At 39.1% G+C, this 18,335-nt stretch overlaps 1 protein-coding gene across 4 annotated transcripts in view; it reads left to right on the top strand.

The window, feature by feature from the left end:
• Positions 1-18,335, top strand: part of Ghr (growth hormone receptor) — a 253,932-nt gene that overhangs the window by 229,047 nt on the left and 6,550 nt on the right. For 3 of the 4 annotated variants that reach the window (XM_021182903.2, XM_029469879.1, XM_029469880.1), the window contains exons 6-9: positions 3,018-3,190; positions 8,803-8,981; positions 14,393-14,561; positions 16,629-16,719. In XM_021182903.2, coding sequence (XP_021038562.1) covers positions 3,018-3,190; positions 8,803-8,981; positions 14,393-14,561; positions 16,629-16,719 — 612 coding nt within the window. Of the gene's footprint in view, positions 1-3,017; positions 3,191-8,802; positions 8,982-14,392; positions 14,562-14,826; positions 14,989-16,628; positions 16,720-18,335 lie in introns of those variants that run through there. The other variant, XM_021182901.2, reaches the window with a different exon arrangement.

Raw genomic sequence — 18,335 nt, 5'->3', positions numbered from 1 at the left:
AGGCAACCCTGCGCTCCCGCTACCCTGGCGCTGATCCGGCCGGATGAGGCCTGTGGCCCTACTCAGGCCGGTTTCTGCTTCCCTAACTAATGCAGTCTCCCACTCTTCTATTTTTAATGAAATCTCTTATGGTCCTTACTACTGTCACAAGGTAGTCTGTGGCAAATCAAAAGAACTGCATTTGAGGGCAAAGAAGAAAAAAAGTAGCCTCCTTAGAGCACCTTATGTCCTGTATAGAACACAGGGAAGACAACTGGCTTCATGTTTCATGAGGTTATTTGGTTTTTGCCTGAGATTTACTAGTGAAAGAGATCCATTTTAGCCAGATATGGTGGCATGCGTATAGTCCCAGCACTTGGGAGGCAGAAGTAAGTGGATCTCTGAGTTCAAGGCCAGCCTGGTCTACAAAGCAAGTTTCAGAACACCTAGGACTACACAGCTGTTCTGAAATCATGTCTCAAAAACCATGATGGGGATCGGGGTCCTGAGATTGGGAGTTGTGTTTTCAACTAACTATTCCTGATCTACCACACTTCACATTCAGATTAACTCTTATAAGTGCTATGTCCTGTGGAACTAATGGATTTAGAAATCCTAACCAGGATTTTACATACAAGCCCCAGGAACAGGGCTACTGACACTGTCAAATGTCAGAAAACCTCACAGAAACTGAAGCACAACAGAGCTAGGTGGCTCTTTATAGTAGACGTAGACCTGCTGACCACTAGCTGTCCTGCATATTTGCACCATCCTAAGACTTACTTTTTAAAACTGACACAGTTCGTCACATAAAGTGCACTTGATATCTTCTCTGGTATAGGTTGTTGTTGTTGTTTTATTTTGTTTTTATCTTTTTTATTAGATATTTTCTTTATTTACATTTCAAACGCTATCCCGAAAGTTCCCCATACCCTGCCCCCCGCCGCCCTGTGCCCCTACCCACCCACTCCCATTTCTTGGCCCTGGCATTCCCCTATACTGGGGCATATAAAGTTTGCAAAACCGATGGGCCTCTCTTTCCAATGATGGCCACCTAAGCCATCTTCTGCTACATATGCAGCTAGAGACATGAGCTCTGGGGATACTGATTAGTTCATATTGTTGTTCTACCTATAGGGTTGCAGACCCCTTCAGCTCCTTGGGTACTTTCTCTAGCTCCTTCATTGGGGGCCCTGTATTCCATCCTATAGATGACTGTGAGCATCCACTTCTGTGTTTGCCAGGCACTGGCATAGCCTCACACGAGACAGCTATATCAGGGTTCTTTCAGCAAAATCTTGCTGGCATGTGCAATAGAATGCCCAGTGCTCTGGACAATTTGGGTAGAACTTTGAGTTCACACTCAGTTTGAATGTCAGTATCATTCAATAACTCACCTGTCTCTGACCTTTCGCTGTCACACCACGGTGCATGTGCCTGCACAAGCATACTTTATCTTAACCTTTGCTTTTCCCTATTACTTCCCCAGTAATAGAGGAGTCTTCTTTCCACCCAAGGGCTCGCAGCTTTTAAGAATCTCAGCTGGAATGTAAGCAACAGTTCCCTGCCTCTGATTCTGAATTCTCTCTTGTGTTAATCCCAAGTGTATTCAAACAGCTGATGAGCAGCTGTCTCAATGGCCCCTGATTCTATGTGAGTCCCTAGTACCAAATAACTAGCCTGAGAAACAGCTGTTAAGGAAATGTAAATGCAGCTGACTTCAGGGCTCTCCATGCCTTCCTTTCAGGCCCTGACTTCCCCACAGCCTGGGTTTTTATTGCCCACTGCTGCCAGCACCTCCTGACAGTGGGAAACTCTCATCCACATCTAGCTTGCCAGCCCCAGCACCTGTGCCTGCACAGAGTCACTCCTGTCACTCTGTGTGTCTGTCTGTCTGAGTATGTATATGTTCATATGTGTGCACAAATATGTGTGTTTGTATATGTTCATATATGATGTACATACTTGTGCACAGATGTGTGTTTATATGTATGTCATGTTGAAGGCCGAGGCTGATGTCTGATGTCTTCTTTCATTGTTTCCCACCTCTTCATGTTTAAGATAGAGTCTCTAACTGAACCTGGAGCCTTACCCAATTGGCTAGACTAGCTGGCCAAGCAAGCTGGAAGGATACTCCTGTCTGCCTCCCTAGCACTGAAGTTCCATGCGCTTCTCATGCAGCGTTTTCATGGGTTCTTGGCATCAAATTCAGGTCACCATGTTTGCACAGCATGCCACTGACTGAAGCATCTTGCAGGCCCCTACTTTAACCTTCTTTTCTAACCAAAGTTACCATGACTTTGTATTCTCTTCACCTGTAAACCCTCTTCTCAACTGAAGCAGGCTTGTAAATAAAACAAAGAGAGGATGAATTATCCCACCTGTGTTCATCAGTCATCACATCACTATGGCAAACTCATGAGATAAACAACTTAAAGGAGGAGGGGTGAATGTACCCCCACATCATAGAGGGCTCAGTCCGTTGTAGCCTGAATATGCTGCTATGGGCCCGTGGAGGGCAGAGAATAGTGGTGGCAGTAACATATACAACTCTGGCTACTCAGCTGATACTGTCAAGGAAAAAGAGAGCCGGTCATGAGAAGGGGCTTGGAAGGAGATAACACTATCCAAATTCACACCCTCAGTGTCCTGCTTCCTCCAGCCAGCCGACCTTCTGTTTTCTACCACTCCCAATAGTGCCATCAAATTATGATTCCATTTATGATTAATCCAGTGATTGGGTCGCTGAGAAATTATTGAGTCCACCAGCTGAGATCTTCAGTATGTACACTCAATAAACAGAAGTTTGTATTTTAGGCAGAAGTACCATATAGGCTCCTGACAATCTTCAGATTCTAATAACACTGGCCATAGATGGGAGGTTTCTAAGAACTGGTCTTGCTGAAGTGTTAAATTTTTATCTTGTAAGATACTTGTGTCTTAGCTTAGTGAATCTGGCTGCCAGGTACCTTACTTTGACTAAAGCTATGGCATATTTTGGGGAACGATTAATCTTTTTTTTTTACCCTCCATTTCAGAATTGCTCATGAATGGACCCAGGAATGGAAAGAATGCCCTGATTATGTCTCTGCTGGAAAAAACAGCTGTTACTTCAACTCATCATATACCTCCATTTGGATACCCTACTGCATCAAGCTAACTAAAAATGGTGATTTGCTGGACCAAAAATGTTTTACTGTTGACGAAATAGGTAAGCCACGGGTTGGTTTCATTTGACAGAACTTTAGACTAAATATTAAGGAAGCCCCAATTTGCAAGTATAATCAAGTAGAAAGACTTTGTGATTTTAGGTATATGGAGTCTATATCACAGGAGTCTAAAAGAATAGAGTCTAAAAATACAGGTAACTTGATTCCAGCTTAAAGAAGCCTGACAATGGAACTAGAGAAATGCCCAGTGCATAAGAGCATTGACTGCTCTCCGAAGGACCCAGGATTGTTTCCCACCACCTACATAGTAGCTATCAACAATCTTGAATCTAGGGTATCTGATACCTTCTTGTGGCTCCAAACACAAAACACATAGTACACAGACATGCATGCAGACAAAACACCCATACAAATAAAATACACACATTTTTAAGTTGAAAAAGTAAGATACCTGGTTGTAGATGCTATGAAGAAATTAATCAGGGGCTGAGAGATGGCTCCAAAGTTAAGAGCACTTGCTGCTCTTCCAGGGGACCTGTCATCCATGTGGTGGCTCACAACCACCTATGTAACTCTAGTTTCATGAACCTCTCCGATATCAGGTATATACATGGTGCACATACATAGAAGCAGGCCATACAATAGAATCTAAGCCTAGATTCTCATGATCACAAAACTAAACAATCATGGCCACAAAACAAAATTTACTGAACAGTCATAATCAGGTCAAAGTTGTGTTTATATGACCTCAAACAAACATTGATGAATATCAGCTCGGGAAAACAAGTCAGAGAGCCATGTGGATGATTTTTTTTTTTTTTTGCTTCCCATCCTGTGAACATAAAGAGGAACTGAAACAAGTAACCATAACTAGGATGTCCGTATTTACAGTATGATTGTACAAACAGCAAAGGGAAAGAAAGCAACAAAGGGTTTTCAGTAGCTGACCAGAGTGCTTTAAGATCTATCCACAAGATCCCATTTTTTCCTCACGTGAACTGTCCCTTCTCACAGACAAGTGTTATTTCTTGGGCAGCAACAGCCTGGAAGACAGTGGGGAATGTGGCTTACTGCTGTAGACAGAAGCAAGCAAACCCTGGAAGTGTGCTTTCCAGAGAGAGGGTCAAGAAAACTCATGGATTCTAGAGGCTACTTATTTATTGGCCTCCTCCCAACTGCAGAGCTGAAGCTAAACAAGGAAGTGGTGGATTAGTTGTAAGGACACTGGTTTAAGATCCCTGCTTTGTCCCTGCCTCTATCTGTAGCAAGCCTCTATCTGACTCTCCCTGAGCTCTTGCACACCTGTTGACTATACTGTATGATACAGTTGAGTGGTGGAATTTGGCAGTTCAAAAATAATCTCAGGACAGTGTACCATAACACAGTATGGTGGGTCCTGGACTTGAAGTGTTTGGATACATAAAAAATACAAGGTAGTGACCAAATGCATGAATGACCTGCTAAGCCTGTAGGATTAAGAGGAGCCAGATGAACTGAACTGTAATAGTTCAATTAACTCATAAAATGTGACTGAGATTTACCAAGAATCACAGACCTTCCAGAAACTACTCAGTTCTAATATTGGCAAAGAGAGAGAAGAGAAGAGGAGAGGAGAGGAGGGGAGGGGAGGGGAGGGGAGGGGAGAGGAGAGGAGAGGAGAGGAGAGGAGAGGAGAGGAGAGAAGAGAAGAGAAGAGGAGAGAAGAGAAAAATGTTTAAGGACTCAACAGTAATTACATAGATCTAACAGCCCCTTGGGGTGGGAGGGGGCTTGATCTTACTGCCCAAAGTAGTATTTGCAGGTATTTAAATAAGGAAATAACTAACCTAGAGAACTTATGTCTCATATAATGGTCATACGAGGTAGGCTCTATTATAAACCCCATTATACAGATAGTGCAACTGAGACTCAGAACTGTTAAATGATGACATCAAGGTGAAATAAGATAGTAAGTTATTATTTTAAACTATCACCACTATGTTGTTAGTGTCTTAAAGAAATTGACTTGGCCATTTGTGTTGATAGATTGAAGTAGGGACAAACTAGAGGCAGAGCTGTCAGAAGACTTTGATAGTCACATGAAAAATGACTAAAAGAGTCCCAGTAGTAGCACAGAGGATGGAAGAGGACCTGGGTGAAAAGTCAGTCTATAGTGACCCTGCTATGTTATGAGAAGAGATGTCAGTGGTCTGAACCCACAGTTGACTCATGCATTGTGCATGTATTGTCCTTCACAGGGCTGTTCTTTGGATTTAGATGATATAATAGATTAGTTCGATGTCTGCCATTCATTCAGTTCATTCAGCAAATATCATGTCCTTACCTTGGGCCAGGTAATTTTTTTTTATGTGCTGAAAAAGAAAATGTCTACCTGGTAGCACTAAATCCCAATGAGGGTGGAAAGAGCCGGTACCACAGAGAAATTCAGAGCAAGAGTGACAGAATATGGGGAGGCTGCAGCGTTAAATGGGCTCATCTGGATTGTTTTCCCTGATGATAGGTACAGCTGAGGAACTGTTAGTTTCTGAGAGAAAAGCATTTCAGCAGGAAAGCACAGGGTGACTAACCACTAACCACTCAACTAATCACTCTGAGATGTAAGCACGCCTTCTGCATGAAGGAAGCAGCAGGCAGCAGAGGTGCTGGCACAAACTGTGGAGGGAGAGGAGTGGGAAGAGATGAGATTTGAGAGTCATTTTCAGACTCCTGTAACAGCTTCCCCTTGGAGTGAGATAGAAAAGCTGAGAGTGTTTTGGTGATTGCTATGATGTTCCAACTTAAAAGGTAATAGGATGCTGTGTCTGTAGGATATGTGGAGATTACGACTGGAAGAAAGTAGACAAAGATCTGAAGAAGGGAACAGAGAAGGGGCTAACACAAGTAAAAAGGGATAATTCTATTTTCAAAGAGTAGCTGGAAGAACACATGGTCCTGACAAAAAGATAAAGAGTTCACAGTTATTATCCTAAGTAATTGGAAGGGTAAGGTCACCACTGTGAGAGATGAAAGATGAAAGAGGAACAGCTAGGTGTTGGGCAGGAAGACCAGAAAATTTTTCTGAATATATTAATTTTCAAATACTCTTAAATTTTTAAGAGGAATTGTCAGCTAAGACCTGTAGACTTATAATTTTCAAAACCTACTTTAGTAAGCAAACTTAAATGCTTCCACTTTTTACTCTACCACCTACAAGAAGTAGTGGAAAGGAAAGGCTAATAGGACAAAGGAGCATGTGGACCTGTTTAGAAAGAGTTTTTTTGGGGGGAGTGAATCTAATTTACATTGTCAGGATATCATCAGTTCAGCTCACATGTATAAGTAGCGGTAGTTCAATCCACTCACAAACACCATTCACAAATCAGCTATGGCAGTTCTATCCAGAAGAAACCTCCAGGCTCTGCCAATCGGCCCAAGTCCTAGCTGCAGAAGCAGTAAAAGCCACCAGAACACCACCAGAAGTACTTTGGTGTGTTTTTCTCTATGAAGTCATGACAAACAATGACCAGCAAAGAGTGGCAAGGAGAACCAATGCCACATAGCATCGACTGACCACTGTCTGATGGACCCTTTCCAAATAGAATACGTTCTCTCAAGCATACATACACTCCTACAAAACATCACATGCCCTTTTCCTAGGCTGCTTCCAGAAAAACATCCTATGTCTGTTCTTAGCAAAACATCCTTCCACATGTCTCATTCAGTAAAAACACACTCTCATAACATAGTTTCAAAAAAAAAAAAAAAAAAAAACATCATATGACACAACTGAGTCTCCAAAGAAACCAGAAATTTCCACTTCAAAGACATGTAGTATGTAGGAGTCAGGAGCAGACTGCTATATGTTTTTGATAGAGGGTCTGAGCCTCCTCCCATAAACGCTATGTATCACATCTATTTAAAGTAGAAATGGAAATTTCTATAAATAAACATGAGTGATGAATTTCAGAAAATTTTCCATCAAAAACATTTTTAAAGCCACAGGTATGATGAGATAACTCTAATCCCAGCACTGTGGAGGCTGAATTGGGATCATCAACTTAAGGCTACATAATGAAATCCTTTCTCAAAAATGTATATATACTATACATGTATATATAGATAGGCAGATATGGACTGGAGAGGTGGGCCAGCTATTGAGAGTATTTTCTACTGTATAACTCCACTTTATAGGGTTTCCAATACCCTCTTCTGGCCTCTGAAGGCACTCATTCATGTGGTATATATGTGTACATGCAGATAAACACTCATATACATAAAATAAAAAACTTAAAAGTATGAGGAAATAGATGTTCATGGAGTTAGAAAAGGAATCATAAAGGAACAGGAGAGTATCTTATGGGAGGAGGACAAGGAGGAGACAGTGGAACAGGAAAGCAGAAGTAGAGATTATGGTCATGGAGGAAGGAAACTAGCAAATGGAAGACTCTAGGAAGTGAAGTAACCTAATGAAGGAACAAGATGAATAAAAACAATGTATATTAATACGTACATGTGAAAATATCATAATGAATGCCCCACTTTCTTTGCTCACTTTAAAAAGCTAATTGAAATGCAAATACACATTCAAAACTAGTCCCTTAAAAAGTTAAGCTTATGGTTATTCCTCAATTCCTAACAAATTCAGGACAAAGTAATACTGCTATTGTATAGGACTATGAAGCTCGAATATCCTTCACATTTAATTTCTAAAGTGTATTCATGTATAGATGTAGTTAATATTTTTAAATGAGGAAAGTCTTTCTTATCTCTTAAAAAAAGGGGGTGTGTGTATGTAACAGTGGCCAAAACATACCCTTCCATTATAGGTCTGTGTCTACTCTGAGTCAATGCAAAAGTTTCTCTCTTTGTCTCCAAAAAAGCTCCTTATAACATGCATTTGTAGGCTTCTCTCTGGTGAATTCTAGGGATCCAAACTTTCTAAGTAGCTATCTGCATATGTTAAGAAATAAATTAAGTTTTAATTCTGTACCTTCAAGTAGTTTCAAAAGGCTTGGTAATAAGCCCTATCTAGCAACACTTTGCTTGAGACATGGCAAAATTTAGATATAAATCATAGCTTTGGGATCTATACTTGATTTTATCATCTTTCATGAAACTCTAGTCTTTATGGCCCTCATAAGAATACAGAGATATAACTAAGAATATGATAGAGGATTACTAGCAGAAACTGAGCAAAATGCAATTTCGAATTGCTCATTTGACAGCTAAGTAGAGAAAATAAGCACTAAATTCTCTGCTTCCTGTAACAGGCCATATTTAAAAAGTGAATTCTTTCTGACTTCTTTGGTTTTTGATATTTTGTTTTTGTTTGTTTGTTTGTGTGTGTGTGTGTGTGTGTGTGTGCCAAAATCCTAAAATATAAATGCTATCAGAGCTAAAAATAAATACAGAGCACAACAACTCTTTCAATGAATTTCAGATTTGAAACTAAAAGGGAACTAGAGGAGATTTTATAAGTATTTTTTTAAATGAAACATCATTCTTACATTTAAAAATGTTGCTCTGTTTAAAGTAGAGTTCAAGCGATGTGGATTGTTGGAAGAATTAGGAGTGTGGTTGGAATGAATGAAGCGATTTGGTCTCTGAAAGAAGCAAACTATCACTATCAGGAGTGTTTCTCTGGAGTCTAATCAATTCTACATTGAATTCACAGTGCAACCTGATCCACCCATTGGCCTCAACTGGACTTTACTAAACATTAGTTTGACTGGGATTCGTGGAGATATCCAAGTGAGTTGGCAACCACCACCCAATGCAGATGTTCTGAAGGGATGGATAATTCTGGAGTATGAAATTCAGTACAAAGAAGTAAATGAATCAAAATGGAAAGTGGTAAGAGTCACTCCATTCTATACATTGACTTTTCTTCTTTATAATTCAATAATCACTTTCTTATTTGCAATAACACTTTCTTTTCACCTAGGACTATATGTCCAAGTTATGTGCCCTATAACTTGTTATTAGAGGAAGAATGATATAATCTCAATACCTTAAAAGTCTCTAAGACAACAAATGCTGATGTGAATCTTCCATGTAGATATATGGAAGAGTATTGGGAGGAGAAAACCATTTCCCGAGTTATCTTTGGTGTTCAGTTTAACCATGGAACAAGGTCACAGACTCACTACTTTGCTATCTTTAGAGATGTGGTTGAACTTAACTAGGATCATGATCAAGGTCAAGAGTAGGTTATGGCCAAATGTTATTCCATGACTTTAATGGCTGCTACTCATAAGACCTATATTAGAATTTGTTCTTGGGTCTCTCCAGTCGAGAGGCACAAAGAAGGAATTTACTCAATAGAGGTTTCATAAAGATGTTCTTTTGCATACCTCAGAGAAAATCAAGCTGAGAGGTCACTTCATAAGGGAGAAGAGAGCAAATTGGCCCGCAAACCTCTCACTTCCCTGCCAAGCACTTGGGGACTCGGCACTGAGATAAATTCTACATGGCACACAACAAGAAGGGAAACAGAATTACTATGCCATTCCAAATATAACTAATTCTAAATCAGTCTAACCACAGCCATAGCCCTGGCCAAGCCAAGCAGCATGAGGTTGTACCCAGCACCCTGGCAGGGTCTACTCCCCAAATTTTGAGACATGAGGCCCTGTCTATTCAGTGTAGCACCAAAAACGAGGCCAATTTTGTCATTAGCAGAGAATACAACTTGGGGTGCCTCCAACAGCTACTTCTTCTGTTCAAAGTTCTGTTTTCTAAATCATTCTAATTTAGATATCTGGTTTATGACTTGGTACCAAAAGGGGGCTGGTTGGATGTTAATTCAAACAAGGCTTTCTAAACCCGAGTCATAATCAAACACTTATTTGCCAACCATGTATAGGAACAACTAGTTTGCACAAGGTACCAAGGGCACCTGAGGTAGCAGTTTTGAAAATGAGAAACATGTACCTCTGAGGACTCTTGAGACCATCTCAAGGGAGCATATGAGGTCAACACTAATTTCACACTAATAACATGTTTGTGCCCTAGTTCAAAAACAGTGGTAAGAAAACTACTGCCTCGTGGCGTGAATCAAGTCAGCAATCCCATTGTTTACAGTTACAATGTGAAACTCACATTAAAGGCTGGGGCTGTTTCCTAGGAGCCTCTGCTTAAATCTCAGCCTTGGAGTGTATTGCTGTCCCAGCTTCTGTGGCACATGGAGAGTACACACTGTACTCATCTACATTCCAAGGTAATGAAGGATTAAAACACTTAAATGCTTCAGCAACCAGACCAGCCGCTCTTTTGTATGAAGCACAAATTTTATACGAAGGACAAAACACATACTAGTAGATAATCACTTATATTTGAATTGACAAAGATTTCTCAAGGAAACATTTGTTCTTCCAGTGAACATCTGACAATGTTTACACCAGGGATGTTAACCTCCAGGCAAAATAGAGTTTTTAACAATGTATATCTACAACCATGATTTGCCTTCCAACGTATTAAGACTTACCCCAAAAGGATTATAGTGATATTAGCAAAAATGGTGGTTTTATGTTAGATAATTAAATCTGTGAAGATTTCTGATGCTTACATCTCAGTAAACTAGATTAATTTTTTAAAATAGCCTGAAAGTACTTACACTAATCATATAATCATATATTATGTAAAATTATCATTAATTATCATGTTAATGATATTTTGAAATATTTATATGTGGTAAGATGGTTCAGCAGAGCTATGAATGGATATATTTTTCACAGATGTTTTTGAACTGACAGTTTCAAATCTGCTCTCTTGTATATTCCAAAATATCCCATTTTTTTTACCCATTTGTTCATCAAAGGGCACAAGTTGATCCATATTTTGGCTACAGTTATCATGATCAGGTAAATGTATCTTTAACATATTAATCTTATTTCCTTGGGATATAAATTATTAATAAAAAATCACTGGACCATATGGTAACTTTAGTTTTCATTATTGAGTAACCTCTATACTCTTTTCAATAGTTACTGTGCCAATTTTCATTTCTATAAGTAAGTTAGAAAAGCCATCAACAATCTCACCCTGCTGTGAATTCTTCAAGATACTGGTCAGGAAACATAGGTCCACTGATTGTACTATGAATACTACAGGAATTACTACCTACTTTCTAGTTAGTTTTAAAGCCTTCCACACAAGATGGAACCCATACCTGACATCATTAACTGGGCCAAAACAACATGACTGGCTAGGTTATAAGCCCTAGAGGAGAACCCAATGGATAGACATAGTAGTTAATTGCCTCCCCCAAATTGTTAACACTCTACTCATAGATTAATACAGCTCCTGACCCTCATTGGAGAACCTTCTCTTTTCAACGAGAGTAGTTAATACAGAGAACCTCATTCAGTCAGTATGCAGAGCACTCAACATTGACGGGAATATCCATATCCTACCCACTCCTCCCAAGATTCAAAGGTTATTGAGGAAGAAATATTAGAAGTGTCTAAAGGCCTCAATGGCTACAGAGAAACTATTTACTGGTCACAGACATGCAGTTACACACACACAGTTGCTGGAACTGCATGAGTAGAAGGTTTACCCAAGATCATGGCAGCCAAAATCCCAGCATGTTTCTGGGAGAGCCTTAGGACGCTCCTCCACTGCCTGAGAAGCTCTTGACATTGTCAAGATAGCTACTGGGAAACTGGGAGAGACTGGATTTCTTCAGAGATGTGAGACCTGAGAGGCATTCCATGCTCCAGCAGGTGGCCCCACACCTATGCACATAAAAGCAGTAAACACTGAGTATTTTAAAAGAGAGAGAGAGAGAGAGAGAGAAAGAGAGCGAAAGCAAGAATTTGTGTGCCTACTCTAAGTTGGGGAAGAAAAGTACTGGATAATTAAGGAAAGAATAGGAGGTGGGAGGTGGATTTCATCAAAACATTATAGAGAATTTATGAATACTAAATATAATTTTCTCATTTTACATTAGTTGGCCATTAAAAGCCAAAGTTCACAATTAAATAAAATATTTTAAAAACATCTTTTCTGTCAATGCTTTTCAGTCTGTTTCTAGTTTCACCTGTCTCTGCTCTGACATTCGCCACCCCTCCCTTGCTTCAGTCTCCTTTGAGATCTGTTTCGACTTTTAAAACATCTTTTCTGTCAATGCTTTTCAGTCTGTTTCTAGTTTCACCTGTCTCTGCTCTGACATTCGCCACCCCTCCCTTGCTTCAGTCTCCTTTGAGATCTGTTTCGACTTTTAAAACATCTTTTCTGTCAATGCTTTTCAGTCTGTTTCTAGTTTCACCTGTCTCTGCTCTGACATTCGCCACCCCTCCCTTGCTTCAGTCTCCTTTGAGATCTGTTTCGACTGTTAGTAGTCCCTAGAGGTATAGTGATCGGTCCTTGTCTGGTGCAATTAAAGGTTCCCTCAGAAAACTGAAAGATAGTAGAGAAAGACAGAGATGGGAGGGCTCATAGGTTGACTTCAGGGGCTCCCTATGGATTATGTACAATTGTTAGTGAAATCTTTCACTAATGCCGATGACAGTGGCTGAGAAACCAAGTCTTGCTCCAGGCGTGAAACCCAAGCTTTAAAAATGACTCAATAGAAAACAAGAAAGTGTAAAATTCAGAGTCCTAGTCTAAAGAAAACATTTTAAACATACAAATCCTGGATATATTCAGAGGCTCCTGTCAGGAGGCACACCCCTGTCACATGTGAATAGCGGGGGTTGGGGGGAAATACTTTGTGCATAGAAACCAACTGGAGTGAGAAACAATTTTGTTTCAGATGTTGAGGTCCAGCTCCTAATAAAACAAATCATGGGGTTTTATCTATGTGAAAATCTATGCTGCTGAAAAGGTGAGGATTCCACTGTGTTTTTATTAACAGGAACTAGGAGTCCTACGCATAGCATATAAAGAACAGATTGCACACCACGAGCATTGAGTGTTTGACACAGAGCAGGGACTTTCAATGTCCCTAATGCTGCACAGCTCCTCATGTTGTGCTGGCCCCCAAAGATAGAATTATTTCGTTGCTATTCCATTACTGTAATGTTGCTACTGTTTTGACTGTAATGTAAATATCACTAACTTACTGGAAAGGACTGTGATAATGCAGACCTCGGGTCTGCCTCTCTAATAGCAATATCTTATAAAGCTAATCCTCCTATGCTCACTTCCTCTGTCTGGGGAGAGGGACAATCCTAAGTTTCAAATCTGTGAAACACGGATGTTCAGTGCTCAGGGTCTCTAGTGACTTTCTGTCATGTGCATTTTCTTGGGGAGATGTGACCATCTAGTCCCTCTAGACAGAGTACCAACAACAGATCAACCAAACTGTCCCACCTACTTCTAAGTTACATTACCAGTGAGGTCATCCACTGTCGAAAGGAGAACACATGAGGTTTACTTACAAACACAACTATACTCACAGCGTAGCCCACCACAGCAAGTGGGATGACTCACAAAGGATACCTACCTGTTGCTGCCTACAGAGCTTACAGGAAGCTCAGCTGATCAGACAGCTTCCTCTCCTCGGCAACAGTTCTGTGCTTGACCTTGTGGAAGGCCCTTGTGAGTTTATTCAGGTTTCTGAGCTGTACTGACTTCCGAAGTCTGAAGATTCTTCCAGAAGAGTGTTTCTGTTCTGAGGACATAGCTACCTCATATTTTTCTATGCAGACTCTTGAGCAACAGACTACTCTGAGGCAAGTTTAAGACTTCTGGAGTAAATAAAGTGTGTAGCTGCTTTCAATAAAATTCTTTGGCAGTTCAAGACAACTATGGTATTTTGAGGACTGTTTCAAATTCTGTGATTATTAATAAATGACTACTACCCAGATTTCCCAGGGAATACATATGCTACAGATAAATGATTTGCTTGTGGCCATAATTTGTTTTGGTGTGGAAATATGAGGTTTCCTGTCCCAATATATCGCTCCATACAAAACTATAATGCCCCAGATAAATAGCATACCAATACACTTCTTACAGCTCTGCCATGCCTAATTCTATTACGACTTAATCTTAGTTGACTATTTAAGACCAAATGCAAACATATGGCTGTATTTTTTATACTAAAATAAATTTGAGGATTATTATTTTAACAAAATTATTCTTTACATAATTTGTCTCAGTCCATCTTATTTAATAGCCAATTCCTTCTAGGTAGGTTCAAATATTACTCACTTTCTAGAAATGCAGTTCAAAGAGAAAAGGAAAAACACTTGAAGAATCTATGCATTGAGTTGTTAATGCCTGAGGCAATCTGTTTTTCTATTTTGTTTTGAAAGATGGGCCCTATATGGTTAACATACTGTCCAGTGTACTCATTGAGAATGGATAAAGAACATGAAGTGCGGGTGAGATCCAGACAACGGAGCTTTGAAAAGTACAGCGAGTTCAGCGAAGTTCTCCGTGTAATATTTCCTCAGACGAACATACTGGAAGCATGTGAAGAAGGTAGTGTGTGTGTGTGTGTGTGTGTGTGTGTGTGTGTGTGTGTGTGTGTGCATCTAAATGACAGTTAGCAGGACTTTTGGCAATATATGCTAACATATGCCTCCACTTATTAGTATATTGTCTAGGTCATTATACTGTAGCTTCACATATCAGGGGCAAGACATTGAAGTCACTATCTGGAGAAGATGTATGCAATGAAAAGGAAACAAAAGGAGGGGCTGGAGATATGGCTCAGTGGTTAAGAGCACTTCCTGTTCTTCTACAGGAACCAAGTTCAATTCTCAGCACCCACATCAAGAGATTGACAACCACCTGTATCACCAGCTTCAGAGGATCCGCCATCCCTAGCCTTGCGAGCACCTGCATTCATATGCACATACATGCATATGCATAATTCAAAATAATAAAATAAAATTTTAAAAATTAACAACAGAATTTGTTTCCAAATTATTTGATTTAGGAAAGGTATCAGGGCAGGTGGAAACTCAGAGAGGGTATACGATGGTTGTCCCTGAACAACAGAATTCCTGGGGAGTTGGGTTTTTTTTTTCTTTGTATGTCTCTACATTCCCAATTTTTTCTTCAATGTGGGTGTTTTGAATTTTTATCCAGAAGAAACAAATATATCTAAGGTTTGAAAAAGGAAATGTGATCCTCATGGGATTGGGGAAGTACAGGTGTGATGTTTCCTTAGAGAATGCCTGGTTGGTAGTATAGGAAGTCATGTGTTGCTCACATTCTGGGGACACGGGAAGCACTTGGAACTCCTACACAGGAGAACAACAGAGATGATGCAGGGTTTCTCCGTGTCTGTAATAAAAAGTAATTAGACTCTCTGCCTCTGTGGTAAGAATATTGGAAACTGACCTCAAGGGAACTGGGGGACATTTAGTCCTAAGGAAAAAGGTGGAAGTGTCGCAGACAAAATCTCCCACAGCTCATAAAGTACAGCAGAATCTGAACAGCCTCAGCACAGTGTACATAAACACACAGTATTAAACTATGAAACTGTGCTCTACATGCCTCGGTATAGCACGGTGACTCTGGCCTCAAAACTTTGATATATCCTCAATGTGGAAACTAACAGATATCATTACAGTGTAAAGTATTAGATGGACATCCTTTACTTAGGTTTAACAAACAACAGTTTTTTTCTGGTGCTAAAGCCCTAGTGATATTCCACAGACATTTGGCCATATGAGAAGCTTAGAGGTTTCAGGTTTTTGCAATGTGTTTGAAACTTGCGCTTTTCATTTTGAGTTTTTCTTTTTTATAATAATTTTACTTTTTAAATTATAATATAATTACATTGTCTCCCCTTCAGTTTTCTTCCTTCAACCCCCCCCCCATATATCGTCACAACCATAGGATGGCCATCACCTCACTTTCTCTCAAATTTTTGGCGTCTTATTCTTTAACTGTTTATATATATATATATATATATATATATATATATATATATACACATAACATATATTTATATATATTAAATATGTTATATATGTATATTTACACATATAAAAATATATGTATACACATGTGCTTAGCATGTATATACATATAGGTAGATATATACATATATACATGTATATATATATATGTGTGTGTGTGTGTGTGTGTGTTTACATATATGTATTTAAAAACAGTTAAAGAAAAAGAGGCCAAGAATTTGAGAGAAAGTGAGGAGGTGACCATCATCATATATATGTATATATATATATATATATACAATATATATATACATATACATATACACATGTATATATGTGTGACATACACATGTATGTGTGTATATATATGTATGTGTGTGTATATATATACACACACATACATATAGGGATTTAAGCAGTGGACAAGCATGCTGTATGCTTAGGAAAGAAAAATTCGAAGCCATCCTACTGTGTTTCCATGGTTATAAAGTGAAGTGCTAACTTTGCCATATGAAATGCTAACTTTGCCATATGAATTCAGATTAATGGATATTTTCAAGTGGGGAAGGACAGTGCCTTGTAAACTTTGCTTGGGTTATTCATAGTTCTGTCAGTGAAATATTCTTTCCTGTTTTAGATATCCAGTTTCCATGGTTCTTAATTATTATCTTTGGAATATTTGGAGTAGCAGTGATGCTATTTGTAGTTATATTTTCAAAGCAACAAAGGTAGGTGTGAAGCACTCCCTTTAATATGTTTTTACAAGTTCTCATTTCCATGTGTACTCCCATGTGTTATTTGAAATGTTCTCTTGTACAGCATGAGTGGCTATCTTAATTAACTCAGAAAAATTTTAATTTCTGGTTTTACCTTTACCACATCTGTACTCAGTCTGTTGTCTGTCGTGTTTACCTTTTTTTAAAAAATGGATGATTTAAATCAGGAAGTTTCGGCACATCCTCTCATACTAAGGCATCATTACACTGACATTTTTGTTAGTCTTGTTTGGGTCTATCCTAGCCTCTCTGAGTCTGTGGATTTTAGCATGATTATCCTTTACTTTATATCAATATCCACTCATAAGTGAGTACATACTACCTTTGTCTTTCTTGGTGTGGCTTACCTCACTCCAGATAATGGTTTTCTAGTTCCATCCATTTGCCTGAAATTTTCATGATGTCATTGTTTTTAGCAGCTGAGCAATACTCCATTGTATGAATGTACCACATTTTCTTTATTCATTCTTCTGTGGAAGGAGCCTTCAAAGTGTAAAAAAAAAAATTATATTGTATTCTCTTGGAGTCTAGAGTATTGACTACAGCTATTCAGCCACTGCCATTTGAACGTCTTTGTACCACCTAACCTCTCTGAAAATCTACATCTGTGTGCTCAACGTGATATTCTAAATCACTTTGAACAACAAAATGCCATTATTCCTCTTGGAAAAAACTTAGATTGCAGAAAATGTTTTATGCAGCATGCGGGGGTGGGGGTGGGGGGAGTGGGACATTGCTGTCATTTGCCCTTTGTTTGCACTTAACATAGTTTCAATACCATCTGTGATCATGAGCTTTCTAGGAATACCACTTTCAAGATTCCAGGATTCAGTTGGTCTTTGCACTATAAGCCCTGTGTCCTGGGAAGTTCCTCAGTTCTGGGCCACCAATAATTGGTTGGTCTATCTAAACTTGAAATCAAGCTGTTCAACTGAAGTCGAGAGGCACTCAGTGACTCAAAATGGAATGTAGGAACAAATATATGGTACAGGCCTTTAGTTGTTGTAGTAGTCCAGCATTCTCACACCTCAAAATTAACCATTTTAATAAAAATTTGCAAAAGAAATTCAGGTAATACCAGCATCCTTCAACTGAATGAACTTCATTTTCAGCAGGGTTTCACCGTCAATATCATAATGTAAATGAGGGGGGAAATTCGCTGCATAATTTTATTTTGAACTTAGCTTTTTAGCTACATTCTTGTTTTTTGCAGAATGTATACTACAGTTGAAACAACAGGGATTTCACTTGTTTGAGGAAAGTAAATTTATCTTTAGAATTTTAAGTAAGACATGAGCTTGAATAAGGCCAACCAGAGTCAAATTAATTGATTTGAGTTCATTAGTCTATAGATGCTAGTGAAATTGCAAATTTTATATGGAACTGTAGTAAATAAAATTGCTTTGTACATAAAACCATTCACCTGTAACACCGGTTCATTTCATGTCACAAAGGCCAAGAAAACATATGAGGTCATCTACTAACACATATTAACAATATATGGGACAAAATATCATCCTCTCAATAAGTACCATTTCAAAAAATATATATTGGCCTCTGGTTTGTTT

Source organism: Mus caroli, chromosome 15, assembly GCF_900094665.2.
Source record: "Mus caroli chromosome 15, CAROLI_EIJ_v1.1, whole genome shotgun sequence".
In the NCBI taxonomy this organism is placed as follows: Eukaryota; Metazoa; Chordata; class Mammalia; order Rodentia; family Muridae; genus Mus; species Mus caroli.
Note: the sequence above shows the minus strand (reverse complement) of the source record. Positions and strands in the feature narration are given on the sequence as shown.